At 41.9% G+C, this 12,103-nt stretch overlaps 3 protein-coding genes across 8 annotated transcripts in view; 2 read left to right on the forward strand and 1 right to left on the reverse strand.

Annotated features, from left to right (window-relative positions):
- LOC124254499 overlaps positions 1–7,308 on the forward strand; it is a 33,061-nt gene extending 25,753 nt beyond the window's left edge. The window contains exons 5-6 of one of the 2 annotated variants that reach the window (XM_046688308.1): positions 2,460–2,478; positions 4,864–7,308. In XM_046688308.1, the coding sequence (XP_046544264.1) occupies positions 2,460–2,478; positions 4,864–6,802 (1,958 nt within the window). In that variant the 3' untranslated portion in view covers positions 6,803–7,308. The remainder of the gene's footprint in view (positions 1–2,459; positions 2,479–4,863) is intronic. The other variant, XM_046688309.1, reaches the window with a different exon arrangement.
- Positions 1–12,103, reverse strand: part of LOC124254501 (NAD(P)H-hydrate epimerase-like) — a 391,625-nt gene that overhangs the window by 80,144 nt on the left and 299,378 nt on the right. The gene's annotated exons all lie outside the window — the stretch shown is intronic.
- Positions 1–12,103, forward strand: part of LOC124254500 — a 110,856-nt gene that overhangs the window by 41,001 nt on the left and 57,752 nt on the right. The gene's annotated exons all lie outside the window — the stretch shown is intronic.

The following is a 12,103-nucleotide window of genomic DNA, read 5'->3' on the forward strand; positions in this document are numbered from 1 at the left end:
CGAATGAAATTTGCAACAAATTCTGAAGCTGCCTTCGATCTGGTTATACATCCTGCGGTGAAGCGTGTAAATTCATCTATGATGTGGAGGTACCAGATGCCCTGTCCTAATTCATGTAGGTCAACAGCCACTGTCTCATTATATTCTGTCGCCAGTGGAAACCCTACAATCGGTTTTATACAGGGTCTTTTATGCTGCATGCAAATGTCACACTTTCGGACGATTTCTTCTAGTATAGTGAATGTCTCTACATCCTGACTTCCGGCGCTCTTCAACAGCTGTTTTAGTCTATCACTGGACGCATGTCCAAACTGGCGATGAAGTTTTGTTAATGTCTTCTTCTTTTCTTCAGTTGTCATACAGTCGGTGACCTTAAGTACTTCATTTTCTGTTACACTCTCTTCACTGGGCTCTCTCTGTTCTCTTCTGTTTAGGATATTGACACAATAGTGTCCACTTGATGTAAAGTCTAAGGCCACAGGCTGTCCAAACATGACTGCACTATCATTCATCAGATCGAGAATGGTTCCAGCTTTCTTAAGAGATGACTTACTGAGAAGTAAGGGCAAGTCTACCTTAACTACTTCTGTCTCAATATTACAGGTTGTTTTTCCAATTCTTGCAGGCAAAGAAACAGTCTGATAAGAATACACAATATTTCCATCGCCAAACTTGAATGCCTTATTACTCGGTTTCTTCTTTACCAAATCCCTATCTTGGCGGTCAATTTCTGACATGTAACTTTCAAGCCACTTCTTTCCACAGACAGTTCTTGTGCATGCTGTATCAATGATTGCCGACCCCTGAGATTCTACCACAAAAAGTTCAAAATCTGTCTTGTACTGTTCTTTTGTAAACAATGTGATGTTACAATGTTCAACATTCTCAGGCACACTGTCAGGATGAATTTCTTCTGTAAGAAGAACCGATTCTTTCTTCTCTGGACAGTCTTTTACCCAATGATATGTACTCTGACAGACAGCACACCGGGACCGTTTTCCAAACTTATTGATAGGGTTTGTACCTCTCGCTGGTGCATTATTCTGTGAGTTACTTGAGCTTAAACTGTTCCTGTCATAGGGTTTCTTGTCATAACCTCGATTCCTCTGTCCTGACTTATGTTGGGTCCAATATGCAGATTCTTGTTTAATTTGGATTGCTTCTGTTCCTATGTTCTGGTTCATACTGCCCCCAAAGATTCTTTTCATGGCACTCTTCATAGAAGCAAACGACAAATCTCCACAAGCTGTCAGTGCTAATTGTCTTTCTTTTACTTCTAAATTTGCATTGTCCAATAGTTTGAATGCTAATACTGCATCTGATAGAGTCATATCAAACTTTTTTGACCTGTTGTACCTCTGTTCGAATTCCAAAATATATTCAGTCATATTCACACTGTCTAATTTCTTGAAATTTTCAAAGTTCGAATAGGCTTCATATGCACTTTCTTTCTTTTCTTTCAAGAATGCACCATCCAAGGAATTAAGAAGTGTATCCATTCCATTTTCATTATCTAAATCGTTGGCTGGAATTTCTAATGCTTTGTCTCTCGCCTTACCTGACAATGATAATGTTACCGCTAAGGCCTGCTTCTCGGGTTTCAGTTCCGTAATTCTCCGCCATATTGCTATCTCAGTCTTCCATTCGTCATACGTTTGACTTTCAAACTTCGGTGGCATTTTGTAGAATGTAGCCATTTTCTGTTGTCTACACGCACACTTTCGCTTTCTGTGTCCAACTTTTGGTTACGCTCTGCTACCAATGTTAAATGGTTTTATTTAGTTCTCTCACACAAGATACATCCATGCACGCCATGTGCTTTTACTCGACAGTCAATAAATGTTCCGGAAACAGGTGGCACTGAGCGTGAGGCATCCGGTCATGTGCTGTTGCATGCGAAGCATGTAAACTTCCCGTTTGGGGATTTATTATGCTAGTTAACACACATATAGTTGGCAGGCCATAGAGAATTGATACAACCCTCTGCGCAAAAGGCTAGACCTAACCTTTGAGCATTTTGTACCGTGTGGACATAGCTTTGAATAGTTCACTGTTGGTTGGTTTGGTTGGTTGGTGTGTTGTTTAACGATGCTATATGGCAGCAGTCTGTTAATAATCAAGCATGGCCAGACAATCCAGTGATCAACAGCCTGAGCATTGATCTACGCAACTAGATTATGATGACATGTGTCAACCAAGTCAGCGAGCCTGACCACCCCGATTCTGTTAGTCGCCTCTTACGACAAGCACCAGTACCCGTCTTCACACACTGTACCCATTACGGATTCGAACCTGGATCATCGCCCCACACCAAAGTAGTGAACATCTGACTTCCTTGAACAATAAGTGACATTCTGACATAACAGAAATGCAGTTTGAAGTGGTGTTAAATTCACTGCTATCACTTGATCAATGTTGATATTTTAAGTTTTATGAACCAATTTTCTACTTGTTTACAGATAGGAACTGTTCTACTCAGTAAGTAAAGTATTTTCATATCATAAAGAGTTTTCTAAATGGTGCTGTATTTAGCAATGGTCATTAAAACACCACTTACATAATAATTTGTTAAACAACTTTTCCTCTTCTTCATGGCAATGTCGTAAAATATAGCAACAATTTGGTTATCCTTCATGCCATTTAAGACGATTTGTTGCTTTCACATTTATATTTGTTTTAGTATTTCATCGGTAAGATTTTGCAGCAAACAGAGTATAGTACTTGGAGCTGCTTGAGCTTGCAAGGATTAACCCTAGACTGAAACTATGTTTTGCATAATGGAGTTTATTCTAAAATATGATCTTTACCCCCCTGTGCCAAGTATTTTGGGAATAAATATAACAAAATAAAATATGTCCTGATGAATGAGTAAGCAACTTCTTTATTCCGCACAGGCAATGTTTTAACATAGATTCTAATGTTGTTGTCAAGCAAGTGGTGTATGACAAGTAATTTGAGATGTTTATACAATAGAGGGATGAGGCAAAAATGTGATTGTTTATACAATGGAAGAGGTTGATAACACAGATAGATTAACTAGGTTGATTCGAAGCCAGTTTAGAAGACATACATAGGTTGTGTACATAAGAGACAAGATGTCGATTGACAGCCAGAATAGAATGATGTACATAGGTTGTTTACATGGAAGATTAAGGACATTGTTTCAAAGCCAGTAGTGAATTACACCAAAGATAATGTACAACGTTTGAGTAAAGTTACTGGAAATTAATTCAGTCGGTGATGATAGGCCTTGGGGATGAAATATCCTTCATCTCTGTTGACAGCAGGGCTAATCTTGATGTGGACAGCTCTAATATAGGATTCACTGCAGTCACATTCTATACTACCCATCAAAAGTTTAGACTCCCTTAAAGCACTCACAATATGTTCTGTGTATATGTATATGGTTACATTGAAGACAAATTTGTCCACTAACTTGGGGGAATCAACCGCAAACCTTACGCAGATGAAATGCACGAGGATCATGCATCAAATTGCTGAAAAGCATGTGCAAATATTGTGCATGTGAACAGCTGCATCGTGGTGTAAAGTTTTGTTAAAAACTCACCAATTTTCACTGAGTTTCATCATTTCTTGAACTCATGACAATAATCTTTTCAACACTATGAATTTGTTTTACAACATATCAGTTCATGTGTAAACAGTATCTTTAAACAGTATGGAATATTTTGCAAAATCTAGTTGAGAACAGTTGACTGAAGTAAGTGGCTACATTTACACTAGTGAATCTAAACTTTTGATGGGTAGTATATCTGGTAGACGACACCTGCTGGATCTGGCTCCTTTGTTGGGGTGGGTCTGCCTGTGGCCTGCAGGAGGTTCTGTATAGTGTTGCCTATTTGGAAGATGACATCAATGTTGAAGCTGCTTAAGGAGTCGTCGGATGTGATGGCTAGTTGGTCCAATGTAGGGGAGGCTGATGGTGAAGGGGGATGCTTGTTGCATTGATTGTTGGGGAGCCGTAGCGTTAGGGTTGAGGGTGTTGTTGATGGCCTGCTTGACGAAAGATGCAGGATATTCGTTATAGTTGGTAAAGACATGTCTGAGGTGGTCCAACTCGGTGTGTAGGGATGTGGGTGTGGAGCAGATGTTCTTGGATCGTCTGGTTAGGGTGGAGATTATCCCCCTCTTGACGTGGATAGGGTGACAGGAGGAGAAATGGAGATACTGGTCCGTATGGGATGGTTTGCGGTAGACGCTGGTGTTGAGCTTCTTGTCATCTCTCTGGACCAAGACATCTAGGATGGGAAGCTGGTTGTCTGTTTGGAGCAGTATGGAGCAGTATGGGGGGCGTGGAAAGGGGCAGTATTGTAATGTTCAGATGAGGAATTTGGCACTGATGTAATCTTCATGGGCCTTGATGGTGGCTCGGGCATAGGGCAGCTGTGAGTGCTGGACCAGGAGTTCATCGTGGAGGGTTGAATCTATCTCGTTGTTGTCTGGGAGTCGCTTCAGCAGGGATCGGTGTTCCCTCTGCAGTTGGGCAGTCGGGTCCTTCTTTAGCTGCTGGTAGGTGTTGTTGTCATTCAGGATGTTGTCAGTGAGGGTCTGGAAGTGGGATGTGTCCATTATGACAACTGCTCCATCTTTGTCAGCTGGGGTCAGCTCTGAGTTTCCTCACGATCTCCCTTTCAGCATTGTTCAGGTTATCTTTTGTTATTGCATTGATAATTTTTTGCCATTGTTCATGTGTCCTCAACTGGCTTCCAATCAACCTGCTTAATCCTGTGTACCATCTGTGTTATCAACCTCTTGTTGTTGTTATTGTATAAACAACTCCTCAAAATAAAGTTGTATATATCCATAAAAATTGTCCTCATTCTTCATCTCCTCAACTTCCAGAACGCCAATCAAAGAAGTCAAAAGCGTCATCAACCTTAGCAGCAGAACCCTCAACAGCCAAGAACTCGCAGTCCTTTCCAAAGGGCTTAACTTTGTACCCACTGTGCCCCAAAACAATGTCATGTTCTTTGTCCATGTGGAGAAAGGTCTTCAACAACTAAAGCCATGTGGTGCGATCAACTCCCTGAGACACCAGATTGTAAACATTCTGAAAAAGGGAGATGCAGGAAATGCAATAACAACAGATAACCTGAACAGTGCTGAAAGGGAGATCGTGAGGAAACTCTCAGATGACACCGATATCACCTTTGTCCCAGCTGACAAAGACAGAGCAGTTGTCATAATGGACAAATCCCACTTCCAGACCCTCACTGACAACATCCTGAATGACAACAGCACCTACAAGCAGCTAGAGAACGACCCGACTGCTCGACTGCAGAGGAAACACCGAGCCCTGCTGAAGCGACTCCTAAAAGACAATGAGATAGACTCAACCTTCCACAAGATACTCCTGGTCCAGCACCCACAGCCGCCCTATGCCCGAGTCACCATCAAGATCCATAACGATGACATCAAAGCCCGCCTCCACATCTGCACAAGTAATACTGTACATCACAATACTGCCCTGTACCTGTCCAGACTGCTCGCTCCACTAGGGAAGACAGCCAAGTCCTTCATTGCTGACTCCAGCGAGTTCTGCAAGAAGATCAGCACCATTACTGAACCCGGCAAGTTGCTAAGCTACAAGGTGGTTGATCTTTTCACCAATGTTCCCCGGGAAGAAGCCTTCGCCGTCATTAGATCCAGAGTCAAGGACTCCACCCTTGACACCAACCTTTCTCCTGACAGCATCATAGACCTCATCAATGGATGCATCACTTTCACCTACTTCACATGGAGAGATCAAATAATGCAACAGACCCATGGCCTCCCTACGGGTTCCCCACTATCCTCCCTCATCTCCGAGATCTACATGACTCACCTAGAAGAAACCGCCCTTGACACGTTCCCAGTCCAACCCACCTGCTGGTTCCGTAAAGTAGATGATACTTTTGTCATCCTTCCTCCATCTGACGACCCCAACGTCCTTCTCCAACACCTAAACTCCCAACATACCAGGATGCAGTTTACAATGGAATTGGAAGAAGACAACCAACTTCCCTTCCTAGATGTCTTGGTCCAGAGAGATGACAAGAAGCTCAACACCAGCGTCTACCGCAAACCATCCCATACGGACCAGTATCTCCATTTCTCCTCCTTTCACCCTATCCACGTCAAGAAGGGGAAAATCTCCACCCTAACCAGACGAGCCAAGAACATCTGCTCCACACCCGCATCCCTAGACACCGAGTTGGACCACCTCAGACATGTCTTTACCAACTATAACGAATATCCTGCAACTTTCGTCAACCAGGCCATCAAAAACACCCTCAACCCTACCGCTAAGCCTCCCCAACAAGCAGCCCCCTTCACCATCAGGCTCCCCTACATTGGACAAACTAGCCATCACATCCGACGACTCCTTAAGCAGCAAGCCAACATTGATGTCATCTTCCAAAGAGGCATCACCTTACAGAACCTCCTGCAGGCCACAGGCAGACCCACCCCAACAAAGGAGCCAGATCCAGCAGGTGTCGTCTACCAGATAGAATGTGACTGCGGTAAATCCTACATTGGTGAAACCAAAAGACCACTCACCATTAGGATTAAGGAACACCGGGCCAAAAAATCTAAATTTCCAACTGCCGTAGCTCACCACCTTAAAGACAACCCAAATCACGAGATCAAATGGGACAACATAAAGGTCCTCGAGAGGAACCAGGCTGATTGCAAAATCCGAAAACTACTTGAAGCTGTCTACATCAAGAAGATCAGACCTGCTATAAACAAACAGAAAGGAAGTCCCATCCACAAGGACTATGACCCTTTACTGAATTAATTTCCTGACAGTACATGTTGTATTTCATTTTTATCATTGTTATTGTCAAGTGTTATCAATAGTATCTAAACTACTTTGGATTGCTGTACTATCTTATCATTTATAACACACCTATTCTGCTCCTTGTGAACTCTGCAAATATATCATGGTTAACCACCTGTATTTGTATGTATGTTTTAAAGAGATTGTGGTCAATCAACTCTATAGTCAATAGAAAATCAAACAAAGAAGAAAAAAACAAAAACAACAACGAACTCAAGAATATCCAGGGCGAGCTCTGGTCCCTTCAGGGGCGGTGGGGTAGCCTAATGGTTAAAGCGTTCGCTTGTCATGCCAAAGAAGGGTGTTCGATTCCCCACATGGGTACAATGTGTGAAGACCATTTCTGGTGTCGCCCACCATGATATTGCCAGAATATTACTAAAAAGCGGCGTAAAGCGTAACTCACTTACTCTGGTCCCTTCGTCACTTCAGAGTGGGGACAGACACTTTGCCAGGAAGGGGTGGGGTGAGAGAGGGGTGGGGGTGGGGATTGTATTACTGGCATAAAATTAGGATACTTATTTAGATAATTGATATATAATTGATATGAAGACTAGATCATTATATACAGATAATCAAGAAATAAGATGGAACAAATGGAACTATGGTTTAATAATCTCTATGGTAGAAATTCTGTAGCTAGGGGCACAAAAGTAGGTTTGTTAAATATTAAGTCAGCCAGGAGGGGTGACTATATATTTGTGCAAAGTTGATGTAGAAAATGGAAAATATATTGTGTTACCAGGGTTACAACATCTGAGTCAGGCACCTTCATGTCAGAGGTGTGAGTAGCAGGAGTTCTTGGAATCATGGAGGATATACATATGGTTATAGACAAAGTAATACTGGTATTCCTGGAACTCACCGCACAATCTTACAAATAAGGTATTAGGGGAGTGAGTGAGTATGGTTTTACGCCGCTTTTTTGTAATATTCCAGCAATATTATGGTGGGGGACACCAGAAATGGGCTTTACACATTATACCCATGTGGGTCTGCTGCATGACGAGCCAACGCTTTAACCACTAGGCTACCCCGCCGGCCCAAGGTATTAGGGGTAAAGCAAAGGAAGGGGGCAGCAGTCTGCAGCAAGGGGAAAGGGTTGCTGTCCAAATAAAGACATGGAAATGTTTTTGGCTGTGACATAGGAACCCAGTCTTAAGGTGGAGCAAAGCTCACGATAGTCAGTCTGGTGTGCACCCACTGGTGATGGTGGATCACTAAAAACTTTTGATAGAAACTATTTGATAGCACCAGCAATTTTGGCTTTGATATAGTGACATAGAGTGGGTTGACCAGCAACACAGTGTTAATAAAACTGTTGCACGAAACATCATCGTCTTGTATTTGGTGGAGGAACTACGGTAAAGGTCCGAGGGCCCGAGGGTGCTGACACGGTACCTCTCACACATCCCCAGATGGTCAGAACTGAAGTACGGGGGTATATCGTACTTCTTGTCTCTTATGTACACAACCTATGTACAGCATTCTCTACTGGCTGTCAATCGACATCTTGTCTCTTATGTACACAACCTATGTACATCATTCTATTCTGGCTGTCAATCAACATCTTGTCTCTTATGTATACAACCTATGTACATCATTCTATTCTGGCTGTCAATCAACATCTTGTCTCTTATGTATACAACCTATGTACATCATTCTCTACTGGTTGTGAATCAACATCTTGTCTCTTATGTACACAACCTATGAACATCATTCTATTCTGGCTGTCAATCGACATCTTGTCTCTTATGTATACAACCTATGTACATCTTCTAAACTGGCTTCCAATCAACCTAGTTAATCCTGTGTTAACAACCTCTTCTATTGAGTAAACAATCTCAGTTTCGCCTTAACCCTCATCTACTGTATAAACATCTTATATATCACACAAATTACTTCTCATACACCAATTGCTTGACCATGACATTAGAAACTATGGCGAAATGTCGCCTACACAGAAATAGAGGATATTATATGGGTGCCCATGTCATGCTATGTTTACGACACGAGTGCCTAAATTTTGGTATTTCCCGAGCGAGAGTGAGGGATATACCAATATTTAGGCACGAGTGTCGTAAACATAGTATGACATGGGCACGAATATAATATTCTGTTTATTACCGAAGTCATCAAATTGAGGAAAATAAATCCAAATCTACTTTCAAACATAGGCTGGCTACCCGCCGTCACCGCATGTAGAACGCAACGTCACAGTAGATATGTGACGTCATAGCATTGTTCATGACGTCACGTAACCATGACAAAGTGATATTTTGCCCTAGGGCATCGTATGAAAAATATGAACCCCGATATGTTCGCCCTCGTAGGTAATAACAAACAAGATGTACATCTATAAAAATTGTCCTCATTCTTCATCTCCTCAACTTTAAGAATGTCAATCAATTACAGAAGAAAAATATGTCTTTCCTGTATGATGTGAAAATATCGTAGAAAATAGATTTGCAAATTTTAACTATAAATAGGACAAATTTGTGGATAACAACTTCTTATATTCGTGACTGCGACATTTCGATACAGATTCTTGTACGGTTGTCAAGCAGCTTTAAACGACAATGGTACAAGAATCTGTATCGAACCGTCTCACTCAAGAATAAATGAAGTTGTTATTAATAAAGTTTGTCCAATATTGTACTCCCCAACTTCTAAAATGTCCCTCAAAGAAGTTATTTATAAATTGTATATTTACATACTTATCCTCTTTCATGTCTTGTACTCTGTCTCATGATTCTACATCTAAGTGGAAACGAACTGTAAACAAAGTTTTTAACCACTCTTGCACCATTCACACGAACACACCCCACTGCTCCTGACAGCCTCTGGCAGCTTCTCCATGCCGTATGCCCTCTGGTTGATCATGTGACTCGTTTGTCTGGTCAAACTTTTCTTGGAGCAATAGTCATAATCTGTGTTGTGGGGTTGGTCGGGCGGGTATCCCCAGATAGCAATGTCCGTTGGACCAACATTGGCCATCATTGGGCCTACGTTGGCCAATGTTGGCCCAACGAACATTGCTATCAGGGTCCATTGTGTGAGGCAGGATAAGTATATGAATATTTATAGTAAATATTCATAGGAAATTTATTGTAAAAAGCTTTAAACTCATCCTGTCTCACGTCTTGTACATATCCTATGGTTTCACGGTGGTCCGCAGATAATCCAGTGTCTGTAATTTGCATGATAACCATGGAAAGTGATAACATGTAGAAGGATACCTGTTACGACTGTAATCTGACAAATGTTAGCTGCATAACTCCCGTATTTTGATGGGTTGCTTCTTCTGAAACCCCTTGGCTTACTCAGCACAATTCCCAGGGAGTGGGCACCGCCGAATATATGTGGTTTTCTGTCACAACTGTTGTTCAAAACAAAAGGACGGATGTAATGTTTCCAAGATTGAAGAACAACAGGAGAGGCCAGATTCCAGTCAATTTGTATTTCGCATTTGCACATATCATCGCAGTCCAAAGTTCAATCCCCTCACGGGCAAACAGTCTCACAATCGTAACGACACAGACTTCAACGTTTGACCCGTTCGTGCTGGCTCTGTTAGTGCTACTGACTATAAAGTACGTGCAACATTATGCTGTATCAGAGTACACCATGACTTGGAAATTCGCAAAACCACATCGCACTCATATTTTCCGCTCGCTTCAAGCATCCATACACAAGGGAGCTAACTCCCATGTATCAAACTGTCAACTGCTAAGAAACTTGCCGTTACAACGGAGCTAATCAGGTTTCCCCACCTCACACCGATTTCAAGAAAAAAAACCTGAGTAACATAAAGTCTTGCGACTCTAATCGGACCAGCCCAAACTTCAAAACCGTCTCCCACGATCACACATAAAAGGTGAAAGATGAAATGGCTCAGTAAGCTCAACTGTTTAACATTTAGTTCAGAACAACACCATTTAACTCCTGCTAATGATGTGTCTACTAACTTATGAGCAAAAAGCTTTGAAATCACTGGATTTCGGTATTCACACTTCACTGACATGATTGCTTGTTACAGTAGAGGTCAGTAAGCATGAGTGTTAATCACATCTGCATTCTAGTAAAAAGATTGTTCTTCTCGATCCATGATGAAGTTGCTCACTGGTAACTACTACTGGCCCAGCTGTCAATCAAGGTGAGGTAGATCTAAGCCCCCCCCAAATTAGAACGACAATGAAATAGAACAAATACAGATTTATTACATACATGCAAGGTAGCATCGAACAGAGTTGACGGACCGAGGATAGCTGCTGTGCCAGTACCAAGGCACCGAGTTCCACTTTCGTCACTGATAGGGCACGTAAGTAGTGGGACGCAAAAACTTCCTAAATCATCCGTCCATGATCAAAGTCAACGAACAGTTGCTATGTAAAGCCATCATGGACACTCAAGTTCATGAGGATTCGACGCAGCTGGAAGAGGGACTAGAAAGTGTTTCTCCCCCTTCCCCCCATTCAATGTTGAGACCTCAAAGAATTCATTTGAAACTCAACCCAAAACATTATGTCTCCCGACTCTTCATGGGGGGAGACATAATTCCAGCAAAATTGTGAGCTTGTAGAATAGTCATTCTCATCCAAAACAATGATGTCACTCGTGAGACTTCTGCTGATGAAGCTGTAGAAAGTGGGATAAACATATGCTTACATAGTCTCTGACGGTCTTGATAGGCAGTGATGCAGATCTGTAAAGCGTTGATCCAAACAGTGCCATTTTCCATAAAAAATGTCCGGATAGTGAAAAGTTGCAGAAGCCGACTAAATGGATTCTGTGGTCTGGCTTGGTGAGGATAGATGCTCATGACGTCAGACACTGCATTGTGTGTTCCAGGTTTCAGTATTCAAAGTCTGATATCATACCTCTGTAAAATTGCAGAGTGAAGCATCAAATAACAGTCTATAACATTGAACATTGCGATGAGATGAAGGGAGACAAGACTGTTCAGCCTCTTGGCTGATGCTCCAGTGAGAAGAGTGAAGAGTCATGATAGAGGAAGGGAGATAACTCTGTTCAGCCTCTTTGCTGATGCTCCAGTAGGAAGCATGAATTATAGAATAACAGAGTCAACATGTTGGATCATAACAGTAAAATATCACATACAGACAACAGCTGCCATCATAAGCTATGTCATGATGATAAAGGGTATGATTGAAAGATATTTTGCTTGGAATGACTTTTATCAACACTGTAATTAAGTGTTTAGCATGGGTAAGGTGCTGTCAAGTCCAGAAAGATAAT

This window comes from Haliotis rubra, unplaced genomic scaffold (assembly GCF_003918875.1).
Source record: "Haliotis rubra isolate DU_JTF1 unplaced genomic scaffold, ASM391887v1 Scf573, whole genome shotgun sequence".
In the NCBI taxonomy this organism is placed as follows: Eukaryota; Metazoa; Mollusca; class Gastropoda; order Lepetellida; family Haliotidae; genus Haliotis; species Haliotis rubra.